This window comes from Dama dama, chromosome 9 (assembly GCF_033118175.1).
Source record: "Dama dama isolate Ldn47 chromosome 9, ASM3311817v1, whole genome shotgun sequence".
In the NCBI taxonomy this organism is placed as follows: Eukaryota; Metazoa; Chordata; class Mammalia; order Artiodactyla; family Cervidae; genus Dama; species Dama dama.
In genome coordinates this window covers 88,891,241-88,907,116 of record NC_083689.1, presented here as the reverse complement: position 1 = coordinate 88,907,116, position 15,876 = coordinate 88,891,241, and the positions used below count along the sequence as shown (strand labels likewise).

At 35.6% G+C, this 15,876-nt stretch overlaps 1 protein-coding gene across 8 annotated transcripts in view; it reads left to right on the top strand.

The window, feature by feature from the left end:
* The window catches only part of TMEM161B (transmembrane protein 161B), a 72,085-nt gene that overhangs the window by 48,995 nt on the left and 7,214 nt on the right, over positions 1–15,876 (top strand). For 7 of the 8 annotated variants that reach the window (XM_061151971.1, XM_061151975.1, XM_061151974.1 and 4 more), the window contains 4 exons: positions 11,741–11,892; positions 12,318–12,378; positions 12,883–13,023; positions 15,691–15,804. In XM_061151971.1, the coding sequence (XP_061007954.1) occupies positions 11,741–11,892; positions 12,318–12,378; positions 12,883–13,023; positions 15,691–15,804 (468 nt within the window). The remainder of the gene's footprint in view (positions 1–11,740; positions 11,893–12,317; positions 12,379–12,882; positions 13,024–15,690; positions 15,805–15,876) is intronic. The other variant, XM_061151979.1, reaches the window with a different exon arrangement.

Here is a 15,876-nt window from a genome sequence, read left to right as displayed (position 1 = left end):
ACTGTTTTTTTGTTTATTAATTTATAGTCAAGTATGACTTTTTTCTTTCAGCTAGGAAATGGTAATTTTTCTTATGAATCTAAAAATATAATGCTAATTTTCCTTGTTTTACTTTATTTTAATCAGAAGATCAGTTAGTAGTTTTTTGTTGTTTGCTTTTTTTTTTTAATAAAGCCAATATCTTTATGCTTTCAAAAATCTGGTCATCATTTTTCCACAGTCTGGTTAAGTTGAGGCTGAGTGTAAACTATTTTATAGGATGGGTTTAAAGTTGCATAATAGTTTTTGGCATTTATTTATCTGAGAGAAGTTTAGGTTCATTTCTTTTCTCTTTAAAATAAAGTAATTGAAGCTTTGTCTCTAAGAAAATATGAAAAAATGTTTTAGTTAAAAATTTATCCAAATTTTGTTGGTATTTTTTAAACATTTGAAGATAGGATCAGATTATTTTAAGGGGATTTTATTTGGTAGCTCTTAAGGATTATTAATTTAGTTTTTAATAGCTGTTCTATAGCAGAACTTTAGTATAGTTTCTAGATTTCTCTGCAGCAAGAATGCAAAGTATGATGTGATTTTTGAGTATTTTGTTTGCCTTTTCTTATGGAAAACTAGATGTGATAAGTTTAATCATTTGAATACAAAAAAAACATTAGGTTATTGTTAGTGTTCCCCAAAACAATATAATCTTTCACAGATTAGAAAAACTTTCCATTTACATGCAAATTGCTTAGAGTGGAAATGTGATCTATTTTTAAAAGGTAATCATAGATTTTGTGAAAAACTTTTGAGAAACATCTATGAAAACCTCTGTTTATTCCTTAGAATACTATGCAATAGATTTGTGTATTGGCAAAAAAACTGGCAACATTTTGTATCAGAATATGTTTCTATGTATTTCTTTCCTTCTCAAAAGAGCATCTGAACATATTGTTGAATAATTTTATGAGGTTAGGGTGTAGAATACATTTTCTTAATCCGAGAATAGGGTCTTGAAGTTAAAACATGGTAGTACTTTGGCACATCTATGTTATTAAAGATGCTATCCTAGATGAGAGAAATTTGCCATTTTTATAACAAAAAATTAAGCCTGTTCGCTATTTGAAAGCTCTTATCTCCAGCTCAAAAATATGTATATTTAAAATACTTCCTACTGAATAAATCTTCCAACCTGTCATTGATTTTTCTTTTCTGTTCTGATTTTTGTATCTGCATCTATAAATTATGGCCTAATTCCAGTATGAAAAATGTTGACATTAAGTTAGAAGTTTAAAAATATCAAGTACATGATAGAAAAAATTTATTCCATCCTTAACTAGACATGGAACAACAGACTGGTTCCAAATAGGAAAAGGAGTACATCAAGGCTGTATATTGTCACCCTGCTTATTTAACTTATATGCAGAGTACATCATGAGAAACACTGGGCTGGAAAAAGCACAAGCTGGAATCAAGATTGCCGGGAGAAATATCAATAACCTCAGATGTGCAGATGACACCACCCTTATGGCAGAAAGTGAAGAACTAAGGAGCATCTTGATGAAAATGAAAGAGGAGAGTGAAAAAATTGGCTTAAAGTTCAACATTCAGAAAACTAAGATATGGCATCTGGTCCCATCACTTCATGGCAAATTAATGTGGAAACAGTGCCTGCCTTTATTTTTTTGGGCTCCAAAATCACTGCTGATGCTGACTGCAGCCATGAAATTAAAAGATGCTTACTCCTTGGAAGAGAAGTTATGGCCAGCCTAGACAGCACATTAAAAAGCAGAGACATTACTTTGCCAACAAAGGTCCATCTAGTCAAGGCTATGGTTTTTCCAGTGGTCATATATGGATATGAGAGTTGGACTGTGAAGAAAGCTGAGTGCTAAAGAACTGATGCTTTTGAACTGGGGTGTTGAAGAAGACTCTTGAGAGTCCCTTGAACTGCAAGGAGATCCAACCAGCCCATCCTAAAGGAGATCCGTCCTGGGTGTTCATTGGAAGGACTGATGCTGAAGCCAAAACTCCAATACTTTGGCCATCTCATGCGAAGAGCTGACTCATTTGAAAAGACTCTGATGCTGGGAAAGATTGAGGGTAGGAAGAGAAGGGGACGACAGAGAATGAGATGGTTGGATGGCATCACTGACTCGATGGACATGGGTTTGGGTGAACTCCAGGAGTTGGTGATGGACAGAGAGGCCTGGCATGCTGCAGTTCATGGGGTCGCAAAAAGTCGGACACAACTGAGCAACTGAACTGAACATTCTCTCTATTTCAGAAATGGAGATCTTATAAAGCAAAATAAGTTAGCATTTAAAGGATGTGTTCGATTGTAATTAGCCTCCAACTAATTAAGTGAAAAAATAAATAAATAAAAAATAAATAAAGGAGGTGTTCCATTCAGGTAGAACTGAGGGGTTAATTAAGAGGCTCTTTAGTTCCTCTTCACTTTCTGCCGTTAGTGGTATCATCTGCATATTTGATGTTATTGATCTCTCTCAGCAATCTTGATTCAGGCTTGTGCTGCTTCCAGCCTGGTATTTCCCATGATGTGTTCTACATAGAAGTTAAATAAGCAGAATGACCATACACAGCCTTGCTGTACTCCTTTCCCAGTTTTAAACCAGTCTGCAATTCTATGTCCAGTTCTACGTGTTGCTTCTTTTATTTATTTATTTGTTATTATTATTTTTACGTATTGCTTCTTAACCTGTATACAGGTTTCTTAGGAAACAGGTAATTTGGATGGGTATTCCCATCTCTAATAATTTTCTACAATTTTTAGTGATCACACAGTCAAAGGCTTTACACTTAGGAGATTATAAATATACCGTTCTGATTTAAGTGGAAGCTTGTGAACTATTGAATGAATACTTTAACAATTGGCCCTAGCCAGAGCGTGGTATTTTACATCAGAATATTATTTGTGTGTTTACATTATGGGTTATGGAAAGGTTTTGTTCCAGTATGGAGCTCAATAAGTAATTGGTTTTAAGATGTGTCTAGTATTTGAGATTTATCTAGTATGAGTTCTGGATGTAGGCATTATAACATTTTAGGTGTTTGTGGTATAGGGTTATATTAATGTATTAATGATATATGATTATACTTCACACTTGAATTTGCATCTAATTTTGTTTTTTCTTCCTTTAGTGTTGACATACTTTGTAACTTATTTAATAATTCTGTGGTATCAAAATTTGGCAGTAGGTATAATCTTTGAGAAATTTCTTTTTGGTCATTTGATATCAGTTCTGGCTGAAGGTGTTATTTTGCTTTTTAGTGTAAGTGAAGGAGTTTGAAATTGTGTCTTTAGAGACTCTAGTATCCATTTTCAGTAAAAATGAAGCAATGTTTTTCCAACCTGGACTTGGGGCCCCCCAGGCAATGAGAGCAATCATAGCTAAGTCTCAGAAGCATTTCTTTTGTGGTGTTTGGAGTTTTTATGTTGTGTTTTTAAATATTGCTCCTTTTTCCTTATTATCTCCTAATATGTAAGCCCTTCTTTAGAATGCCAAGAAAGAGGTGGACCTGTAGTGTTTGATACTAGTAAAATGAACCAGTAGCTTTGTTTGTTTTATTTTTAAGTTGTGGCGAAGAGATAGATAAGGAGCATGGGATTCAGGATATCCTGGAGAGAAAAGTTTGAGCATCTGTTTTCTAGGATGTCTTTACCACTTTTTTATTTTTATTTTTTAAATTAGTTACTTGGCTGTGCCAGGCCTTCGTTGTAGCACACAGGACCTTAGTTTGATGGTGCAGGGTCCTTCATTGCGGTGTGGGCTCCAGGATGTTCAGGCTCAGTGGTTGTGGCCCGCAGGCTCTGCTGCTGGCGTGAGGGATCGTACTTCCCCAGCCAGGCACAGCAAGGTGGATTCTTAACCCCTGGACCACCAGGCACATCCCGTGTCACCACTTGTAAACGGAGTTTCATGTTTCATAGGACTCCATCTTGAATGTTAAAAGTTGCATGAAGTTTAAGAGTTGTGAAATTGTTCTTAACTTGCTGTCTTAGAAAACTTGGTACTTTACTTCATTATAAGAAAAGCTACAGTTTGCATGAGGAAAAGATCCAGTAGTCCTCTGTTAAAAAACCAGATATTTTCCCTTCGCTATTTGCTTTCATATTTTTTACACTTAACCTGGCTTCAACTCTTACTGAAGTGATTTATATCACTTCTTAATCATAAATAAAATTAAGTTGTGCTTTAAAATTACATAATTTTAAAAATAATTGTGTATAGACTCTTATAATCTCCTCTAAGGAGTTCAGAATATTAACCAGGGAAGTCTTAACTTTGTAGTTTTTCTTTATTAATTGAATTACTAAAAAGTCAATCATAATGTAAATTTGAACTGCAGTGTTTATTACTTTAGTTAATTAGAAAATTTGGGATAGGAAACTATTCTAAGAGCTTAGATTATGCAAGAGGGCTTCGAGTATGCTTTGTAGCCTTCTTTTCCACCTGCACTCACAGCTAAATGCTCTCAGAAGCATCTTTCATTACAAACAATATATCTTCACCCAGGTTAATGGGTTGGGTTTGCACTGAGGGTGGGGCAGGTCCTGCCTCTATCTCCTCTAACTGGAACTGGTGTTCAGTTTCTTCCTGGATACCTAATCTTCCTAATCTTTCCCCCCTCTAGAGTCTTTCCACTTTAAGCAACTGTAGACTATCAATGTCTTTCATGTACGAGCATAACTGTAAGAACTCTGAAATGAATGATATTCTTATTGAAAAGGAGAAAAAATAGTAATAGGATGTGTATGCCATGATTAAGTTATAGAGAAGTTTTAAAAGTTCACTTGCATCTTTAAATGACATGGAAACTAAATGGGCTTTGTTAAATACCCATTAATCATTTTAATTGAAATTAACATCCTATCAATTTGACAACCTTGCTTAGGCTTAATGTAACAAAATCATGCCAACTTCTACAGTGATGCAGTATACTCTTAGTGCTTATAAATGATTTAGTAGCTGTTAGCCAAAATAGGAAGAGGATTGACAACTATGTTTAGGAAAACTTGTACAATAATGTTAAGATGACTTAAGAAAGCATTTTGAAGGAACAGCACATGGAAATACCACAGAATTATTCTACATTACAAAGTAAGAACTAGAGTGTAAATATCACTCTTTAAATTCTTACTGTAATTTGCAAAGATAGTTTTGCAGATATATAAGACTTGAAAATGTATTTCCCTTATTAGAAAATAATTTGGCTTCCCTTTTCTCCTAATGTTCAGTATCATAGAAAAACTGACATCTGTTATTATGTGGTTTAAGCTCTTCAGTAGAGTTTGAGATATCTGTGTATTGGTTTATAACCAGAGTATTGCAGAGTTAAATTGAGCAAGACTGTGTCAGGGTGCTGAGTGTTTGGTTAGGGAACTAATGTAAATCAATGGTATTTGCCTGTTTATTAGTTTTAATTTTTACTTTAAAGAAGTAATTGACTCAAATACTTGACCATTATACATATATATAACCTGAGTTATGGTGAACATAAAACATTTAGAATGAAAGTAATGTGCCTGGTAAATGTCTTCAGAAGATGTATGCTGAAGCTCTACAGTTTATGTGTTTCTGATTATATGTGTCCTAAAACATGTATTTGATATGACAAAGTTGAGATCTTTTTAATCAAAAAGTTCAGAGGTTGTCATCTAGCTTTTCATGTTTGGTTTTCTCTTGTCTTAAAAGGAAATCAGGTACTTCATAGAATGTAGCACTATAACTAATATCTTTGTAATAGTTTGTAAGGAAATATATTAAAAAGTTGAAATAAGGGCTACTTGGTTGCAGTAGCTTAGACTCTGCACTTTCACTGCAGAGGGTGCGAGTTCAGTCCCTGGTACAGAAAGTTCCACATGCCATGTGGTACAGCCAAAAAAGAGTTCAGATAAATTGCTAAGACAGCAGTTTTTAGATGGTACCTTCAACTTGCATGTAGATTGTATTCTGAAATGCTTGGAAATAAAATAATCTTTTAAGAAAAATAATGCTAAAAAGGCATTTCCTCCCAGATTACCCCATGAAAGTCGATTTGATCTGTAACTAGCACATACGACCACGTTATTTCTCCAAGAAAATAATGCTTTTGCTAATAAGTAGTTAGGAAAATAAATTCAAGTGTTTATCTTGAGTCATGGTATCTGAGAGAAAGTTAAGAGAGGTTCATGTGAAAGGAAGATTAGCTAGAGTGGAATTAACCGAGGTGTGAACAGTGAAAGTTGGGAAGGGGGATAATACTGCCTGAAAAGTGACTAGGGTGGTATTAGAGGTACTTCCCATCACACACTTCTAAAGGGCTGACTGCCCCAGGACTAGATGGATAAAAGTGAGCTATGCTTGTACTTCATTTTTTTTTTTTTTTGACATTTAAAAGGGGGAACTGTCTTCTAAATAAGCCTTAAGAATACAAAGCCTAAGCCTTTTAATTTAGAACATCCTTTAAATTTATAACCCCAAGTGGTAAATAATTTACATTTTTGTTATTACCACCGATGAAAACAGATCTTAGAGTAAAACTTTTTCTTTACTGTTTTTCACTTTGAGTATATTATGCCAGAGAGTTGTTGGTCTTTATTGTTGTCGTTGTTCAATCTCTCAGTTGTGTCTGACTCTTTGCGACCCATGGACTACACAGCACACCAGACCCTTCTGTCCTTCAATTTCTCCCAGGGTTTGCTGAAACTCATGTCCATTGAGTCAGTGATGCCATCCAACCGTCTCATCCTCTGTCGCCCCCTTCTCTTGTCCTCAATCTCTCCCAGCATAGGGTCTTTTCCAGTTAGTTGGCTCTTCACATCAGGTGGCCAGAGTAGTGGAGCTTCAGCTTCAGCACCAGTCCTTCCAGTGAATATTCAGGGTTGATTTCCTTTGGGATTGACTGGTTTTGATCTTCTTGCAGTGCAAGGAACTCTCAAGTCTTCTACATTACCACAGTTCGCTAGCATCAATTCTTTTGCATTCAGCCAACTCTCACATCTGCACATGACTATTAGAAAAACCATAAATTTCATTGTGCAGACCTTTGTAGGCAAAGTGATGTCTCTGCTTCGTGACTGCATTCACAATCTGCAGTGATTTTGGAGCCCAAGAGAATAAAATCTGTCACTGTTTTCACTTTTTTTCCATCTGTTTGCCACTAAGTGTTGAGACTGGATTGCTAGCATCTTGTGAGCACAATTGTGCGGTAGTTTGAGCATTCTTTGACATTGCCCTTCTTTGGGATTGGGATGAAAACTGACCTTTTCCAGTCCTGTGGCCACTGCTGGGTTTTCCAAATATGCTGACATACTGAGTGCAGCACGTTAACATTATCATCTTTTAGGATTTTGAATAGCTCAGTTGGAATTCTGTCACCTCCACTAGCTTTTTTCGTAGTAATGCTTCCTAAAGCCCACTTTGACTTCACACTCCAGAATGTCCTAGATGAGTGGCCACATGGTGGTTATCTGGGTCATTAAGACCTTTTTAGTATAGTTCTTTGTATTATTGCCACCTCTTCTTAATCTCCTTTGCTTCTGTTAGTTCCTTACCTTTTCTGTCCTTTAGCATGTCCATCCTTGGATGAAATGTTCCCTGTGCTGTGTGCTTCGTTGCTCAGTCGTGTCCGACTCTTTGTGACCCTGTAGACTATAGCCCTCCAGGTGCCTCTATCCATGGGGATTCTCCAGACAAGAATATTGGAGTGGGTTACCATACCCTCCTCCAGGGGATCGTCCCAACCCAGGGATTGAACCCAGGTCTCCTGCATTGCAGGTGGATTCTTTGCTGTCTGAGCCACCAGGGAAGCCCTCTAAGAGCTGTAATAATGGTAATTATTGTTCTTACATTCTTATGTTCACCATAACTCAGGTTATATATATGTAAAATGGTCAAGTGTTTGAACCCTGGATATCTCCAATTTAAAGGTCTGTTTACCATTAAAGCATAGAATTTATACTGTTTCAGCTTACCTAGATTTCCAGGTAAAACATTATTTCTATGGCAAAATTTGTTATTGTTTAGGTACCTACTTTATTTTGGGGGGCTCCAAAATCACTGCAGATGGTGACTGCAGCCATGAAATTAAAAGACACTTACTCCTTGGAAGAGAAGTTATGGCCAACCTAGACAGCCTATTAAAAAGCAGAGACATTACTTTGCCAACAAAGGTCCGTCTAGTCAAGCCTATGGTTTTTCCAGTAGTCATGTATGGATATGAGAGTTGGTCGATAAAGAAAGCTGAGCCAAGAAGAATTGATGCTTTTGAACTGTGGTATTAGAGAAGACTCTTGAGAGTCCCTTGAACTGCAAGGAGATCCAACCAGTCAATCCTAAAGGAAATCAATCCTGACTCTTCATTGGAAGGACTGATGTTGAAGCTGAAACTCCAATACTTTGGCCACCTGATGTGAAGAGCTGACTCATTGGAAAAGACCCTGATGCTGGGAAAGATTGAAGGTGGGAGGAGAATGGGATGACAGAAGATGAGATGGTTGTATGGCATCACTGACTCAATGGACATGAGTTGGAATAAACTCTGGGAGTTGGTGATGGACAGGGAGGCCTGGCGTGCTGCGATTCATGGGTTCACAAAGAGTCGGACATGACTGAGCAACTGAACTGAACTGAAGTAACTGATGTACCTACTATGTGCCAGTCACTTTTTGGTGCTCCATCTGATCAGTGAACAAGAGACAAGAATTATTGATAGAAGTTTACATTCTAGCAGAGATTTATTTCAACTTGCATTTGGAAGATCAAAAAAATCACCTGTCTTTATTACCTTCAAGTTGGCTTACTTAGGGTAGATGCCCATAGCTAGAGCAGCTGGGACTCTATTTACATTTATATCCAGTATCCTAGGTAGGATCCTAATAGAGAATGGGTAGTAACTACATTAGCATATTTTGAATAGGAATCAAAGGACAGCTTCCTTATAAAGTGGAAGGGCAAGGGTCCTTATCTTTGCTTATCTGTTCCTGAATAAGAATTCTTCTAGGGGCGGGAAGAAAAAAAAAAAGAATTCTTCTGACTATGAGAATGTTTGAACAAACCATTTACTGCTGCCAAGGCAGCTCTGTTTTTAAAATGATTTCATGTGTTATTGCTTAACTGTCCTGTACCTTAGGTGCTGTAAGCATTTCCATAGACACAGTATACAAAATCGTTAACTGAATGTACTCTGGATCCAGACAACCTAGATTTAAATCCCAGCTGCCTTTAATCTAGCTATATGATCTTGGTCAAGTGTGTGCATGCGTGCATACATATGCAGTTACATCAGTCATGTCTGACTCTTTGTGACCCCATGGACTGTAGCCCACCAGGCACCTCTGTCCATGAGATTCTCTAGGCAAGAATACTGGAGTGGATATATATACCACATCTTCTTTATCCATTCCTCTGTCCATGGGATCACAAAGAGTAGGACCTGACTGATGTGACTTTGCATGCATGCACGCACTTGCCCAAGATCACGAAGCTAATCCCTTATCAGTCACATCATTTGCAAATATTTTCTACCAATCTGTGTGTTGTCTTTTTGTTTTGTTTATTGTTTCCTTTGCTGTGCAAAAGCTTTTCAGTTTAAGTAGGTCCTATTTGTTTATTTTTGCTTTTATTTCCATTATTCTGGAAGATGGATTAAAAAAGATTTTGCTGTAATTTATGTCTGAGAGTGTTCTGCCTATGTTTTCCTCTAATAGTTTTATAGTGCCCAACTAATGTTTAGGTCTTTAATCTATTTTGAGCTTATTTTTGTGTATGGAGTTAGGAATGTTTTAATTTCATTCTTTTACATGTGGCTGTCCCGTTTTCTCAGCACCATTTGTTGAAGAGACTGTCTTTCCCACATTTGTATAGTCTTGCCTCCTTTGTCATAGATTAGTTGGTTGTTTTGGTGCATGGGCTTATTTCTGGGTGTTCTATCCTGTTCCATTGACCCATATTTCTATTTTTGTGCCAGTACCATACTGTTTTGATGGTTGTAGCTTTGTAGTCTGAAGTCAGGGAGCCTGATTGCTCCAGCTCTGTTTTCCTTTTCAAGATTGCTTTGACTATTCAAGGTCTTCTTTGTCTCCATACAGATTTTGAGATTTTTTGTTGTAGTTCTGAAGAAGATGTAGTGTGTAAACACACACACACACACACACACACACACACACACACAGAGGAATATTACTCAGCTCTTAAAAAGAATGAAATAAGGCCATTTGCAGCAACACGGATGGACCTAGAGAGTGTCATACTGAGTGAAGTAAGACAGAGAAGGAGAAATATCATATGACATCCTTTATATGTGGAATCTAAAAAGAAATTATACAAATGAACTGACTTACAAAACAGACTCATGGACTTAGAAAACAAATTCATGGTTGCTGGGGTGAGGACATAGTTAAGGACTTTGGAAAGGTAGCATACACACTGCTATATTTAAAATAGATAACCAGCAAAAACCTATGGTATAACACATGGAACTCTGCTCAGTGTTAAGTGCCAGCCTGGATGGGAGGGAGATGGATACATGTGTATGTATGGCTGAGTCCCTTCACTGTTCACCTTAAACTATCACAACATTGTTTATTTGTAATAATGCTATAATTAATTGGGGTTAACTGCTGTACACCAATACAAAATGTTTTTGGTGTTAAAAAAAACAAAAAACAATACTAGAATGGATTCCCACGCCCTCTTCCAGGGAATCTTCCCGACCCAGGGATCAAACCCTTGTCTCTTATGTCTCCTGCATTGGCAGGCGGGTTCTTTACACTGACACCACCTGAGACGTCTGAACCTGTCTGTGCCACAATTTTTTTAAATCCGGAAAGTAGTGATAATAGTTGGCTGATGGAAGGATGAAATGAAATAATTGCTAGTGCTTGGCGCTTGGCAAGTACTAAATGACAGCTGTTATTATTTTCCATGTTTGACATATAATTTACGTAAAAGTTGCCTTTCTAAATTTTTTGGCCAAACAACTTATTTTGTTGGGTGGGTTTATGCTTTCCAGGAGAACAATTTGATATAACAGAAATCTGGATTCTAGCTATGGATCCTCCACTGATTGATCTTGATTTGATTAATTATTAAGAGGGGGTTCGGGTAAAATATTTAGTATTTTCATATAAAATTTAAATGTTTTAAAAGAGGTGAGCATGTTGAGTCTTTGGTTGATTTTGAGTACTCAACAAAGACCTGTTTTTTGTTTCATCATAGTGTGAAATGGTGATCCCAGATGTTCAGTTTTTGTACCAAAGCTTACCAATGACTGTTACAAAAACTTGTTGTAATTTTCAAAGTTTAAATTAGTGGATGATTTACAGATGATTCCTGTGATGAGTGTTTAATTCTAAATATAAACTACTTGACAATCACGCCCAATAAAAAGCTCAATGCTTTTCGTATCACCCACTATTTCGTAAAATTATTGTAATAACCTAATGAATTTGAGTTAGAGAAACTGGAAATACATTCTTTTCCTAATTACAGTGTAGTATGTATTTGTGCATTTTTTATTAATTTTAAAATGTTATAAACTTCTCTTAGATTTGCTTTGTTTTTATGTCCTATTTTCTGAAAGACTATTCAGATTTTCATTAGTTTTTCACTTCCTTCCAAAAGGGACCTTGTAGAGAAATATTGTAGAATCAAAATGAATGTTGTAGTCAAATTTTATTGGAGTTCAGGTCCTGTAAAGATGGTTGTGTTTAACTTCCACAAAGTTATTTGTTGTTTTTCCTGAACTTTTCCTTTTGCAGCAAAGTTCTATTTTCATTAACTACACACTATTTTAAAGTAGAAGATGGTGGTGAAAGATCAGTCTGTGTTACCTTTGGATTTTTTTTCTTTGTGAAAGCAATGGCTGTCTTGATTGTAACAGAAAACTATCTGGAATTTGGACTTGAAACAGGTAATAATTTAATATCTTACAGGTTCTTAAAATTAGGTTTATATTTTGAAATGTTCTAAATAATTAACATTTATTATTCTTAAGATCTTTTTTTTTAGCTAAGTTTTTCCTACCTTTTTCCAAAAATGCTCTCCCTTCCTCATTTTTTCCTTAAACTTAAATAATTATTTCTAATGCTAATGTTTACTCACATAGATAAAGATGCAGATTTTAATGCAAATTATATGGAATGTACAGATATCAAAGGGATGTTTTCAAAGGCTATTTCTCCTAATAACTAAATTTATTGCATTATGACATACTAATTAGCACATGAAAGAGCTAGTCTTGTCACTTCAGAATTTAAGATACTCTAGCATTTTATTTCCAAAGAAAGATTCTGTATTTTACTCCTATGATAAGAGTAAATTTTTTTCCCCCTACAGGGTTTACAAATTTTTCAGACAGTGCGATGCAGTTTCTTGAAAAGCAAGGTTTAGAATCTCAGTAAGTTTTTTTTTAATTAAGTATTATTCAAGTTAAATGTTTCCATTTTTAGTAAAATAGCACTTACTGTAAGTAGTTCTTTGTCTTTAATCAGTGAAAAGAGTTATTTTTTAAGTAGGACTGTCTGTTTTAGCAATATCCCTCCTCATATTTTTTACATTTGTATAAACTTAGTATCTTTTATAGAATTCTGGTTTGAATTTGCTGTTATTTAACTTAATTCCTCTTCCCTCAGACAGTAAATGAAATTCATGAGTCACATGTTATTTTTTGTTGAATATGTAGTTATGATTGTTAAAACTGTTGCCTAAGAGATATCTGATTACGTTCATAATTCACCAAATCCCTTATAGATAGTGGTAGAATAAGAGCTATCTTTCTGTAAGAGTTTACTTTGTATTACTTGTATTATTGTGTTTTATAAAGTAATTAATTAGAAGAAAAGAAACTTCTAGAAGGTTCACTTCAAAAACTTACAAGCTTTTTTAAAAATTTTAATTTTAGGGGTCCTGTTTCAAAACTTACTTTCAAATTTTTCCTGGCTATTTTCTGTTCACTCATTGGGGCTTTTTTGACATTTCCTGGATTACGGCTGGCTCAAATGCATCTGGATGCCCTGAATTTGGCAACAGAAAAAATTACACAGTAAGCGGAAAATGTACATAAGCACATGCAGATAAATATATGTTTTCCATCTTAATGAAGGTATATTATTGTAATGAAATAATAAATTATTGTATTGAAAATTAATAACCATTTGATGTCACACTGCTTCCTCTTTCTACTATAAGCAAGTTTCTTCCATTCTTTTCTAAACTTTAAGTCCTGTGTAAGAAAAAACACTAATTATTAAATATCTTTTTTTCCTGTTAAAATGGAAATATCAATATTTATGTTCTTTTGAACTCAGAGTTCAATGTTTATGATATCGTAATTTCTACCACTGATCTGAGGATCTATGGGAATTTCTTTAAATTAGAATTTTCAAGCTATAAATACCTATTTAAATTTTATGTAAATGATTTGATTTAATTTGATTTTTTATTTAAAGCATTTTATTTTTAAATGTTTTGAAATTTGTGTACATAAGAAATGTTTGTTTTCCTTATATTACTGACTTATATGTAAGCTTATTTTACTTTGGGATTACTAATACTGTATAGTGTTAAATTATAATTTACTATAGAGAAATTGTATTTGAATCTCTACATATAAGTCAGAGCCCACTTACTATATTCTTTGTGATTGTCAGAGATTCTTTTCTTGGTGTAGACACCTTGGCAGAGGAACAGATTTTTATCTTCTTCATTTCTTATCCAGATTCAAGTTTCCAAGTCCTCTTTTTGTTTTGCAGTAGAAGCACAAGTTGAGAATATTCCATTTTGACATATGTATTTATAGTCATTAAGTTTCTCTGAATAGTCATATTTCCTAACATTTCTGCTCTTTAAAAACCTACACTTAATGATGCTGATTCTCTGTCTTTTCACACTCTTCTCTCTCCTACCTCTGTCATTTTCCTTTATTTTAATTTTGAAAATATTTCTGTGTTTTTCCTCTCCTCCCTTTTTTCCTGCATGTGCTTTGTGTGTGTTTACTTATTCTCACCTCCTAGTACACACTCCTTCATTCCTCTTTTTTCCGCTCCTTTTACTCAACATGCTCTTGGCTACATCCTGCTTTTCTCCCTCCATCCGTCTCTCTAATGGCTTCTTTTAAAACAAAACCTGGTTCTCCCCCTCCTCTCTACACACACACACTTCAGTCCACTAACCCCAGTGTTATGATTTAAATAAGCTGAAAGGGTGGGTGGAGGGGAGCCCTTCAGCAGCTACTGAAACCGCTGTGGGCTGCTCCTTGATACTAGAGTGTTCCCTAGCAACACTGCATACCTAATACTGCTGCTTTCTTCCCCCGCACCCGATGGTTTACCCAGGCTGTGGGATGAAAGAATCACTTTATAAAAACATTTAAAGCATTTAGTGGTAGTTTGGGATTGGAGACACTGAGGGTTGGTTGCAGGGTGGGGGGGGCACATTTTCTTTTCCTTCTCAGAAAAATGTAGCTTCTTACGATTTTTCCCTTTGGGAATCTGGAGTTTTATTTTCCGTGTGTTACAAACGGCCCCCTCACACACACACACACACACATTGTGTTGTAGCACTCTGCCCAGATCCAGGGTGTGGCACGCTAGTTTTGTAGTGAGAGCCGCAGAGTGGCACAAAGAGCTGCCTTCTGCTCACCCCCATGGCCAGGCAGCAGTACTTGCTTTAGGGCCAGAGCTTAGAACCAGAGTTCCTCCTCTCCCTGGTCAGGGAGGTCTTCATGGTTTCCTGATCCAGCCGTTTACTCACAGAAATCACTATCACGTGCATTGTAGTGGTATTTTAAAGTGTGTGTGTGTGTATTTTAAACCCTCCTTCCTTGCATGGTTTGTAATGAATACAGAACATGGTAATAAAATAGTCGGAAGAACGTCTTTCTGAAACAAGGACAGTCTTTATCAGTCATCTGTCTCTGTAGGGTACAGACTTGGGGCAACAGTTAACAATGACATTACATCTCACACCTGAAACCTTTTGCTGTATTGGGTATATTATAGTCTTGTAGGAGTAATGTGAATTTCTCCTGGTTTGTGTAGGATAGGGAAATTCATTTCAGATATGTTCATAATTCTTCAAGAAGAAATACAAATGTGAATCATTTATGATTTTAACAATTAATTAAAACATTTTACATGATCATTACATATTGAAAGGTTCCTCATTTATAAGTTGATGCAGTGGCTTCCACCTGCCCTATCCTGTCTGGTATTTTGGACCTTGTAATAGGTCTCTTACTTGTAAGTAATCAGAAGCCACTTTATGTCTGCTGGACTGAAAAATATCAAAAGATGACTCCTATCCTGAAAATTCATTGGATTCATTGATTGTTTAGAGAATCTTTTAAGTACCGGTGTATTAAATCGGGGATACAGTAGGAGATTGTTAAAGAACACTAGAATGGGAGTGAACAGATTTAGATTTTAGTGCTTGATCTCTTTCTTACCTGTAATATTACCATGTGCAAATCATTTAACTTTCCTCAATCTAAACATTCTCATCTGAAACATTAAAAATTATGAGGTGTTTTTATAAGGGCTCAAATCAGTGTTGAGTGATAATGATTAATATAAAATAATGGTGGCAACAATACCTTAATATAGAATACTGAAAATAAGTTCCTACCTTCATTTTTTAAGTCCCAAGTTTCTGTAGTTTATTAGTGTATTTTGCTTCTGGATTTTTATGTTTATTTCTTACATACTTTCAGAACATTACTTCATATCAACTTCTTGGCACCTCTGTTTATGGTTCTGCTCTGGGTAAAACCCATCACCAAAGACTACATTATGAACCCACCACTGGGTAAAGAAAGTGTTCCTTTGTAAGTATGGGTATTTGGGGGCTAATTTTTATTTCATTATGTAATCAAAACTTTCCTAAAATGTTTTTTACT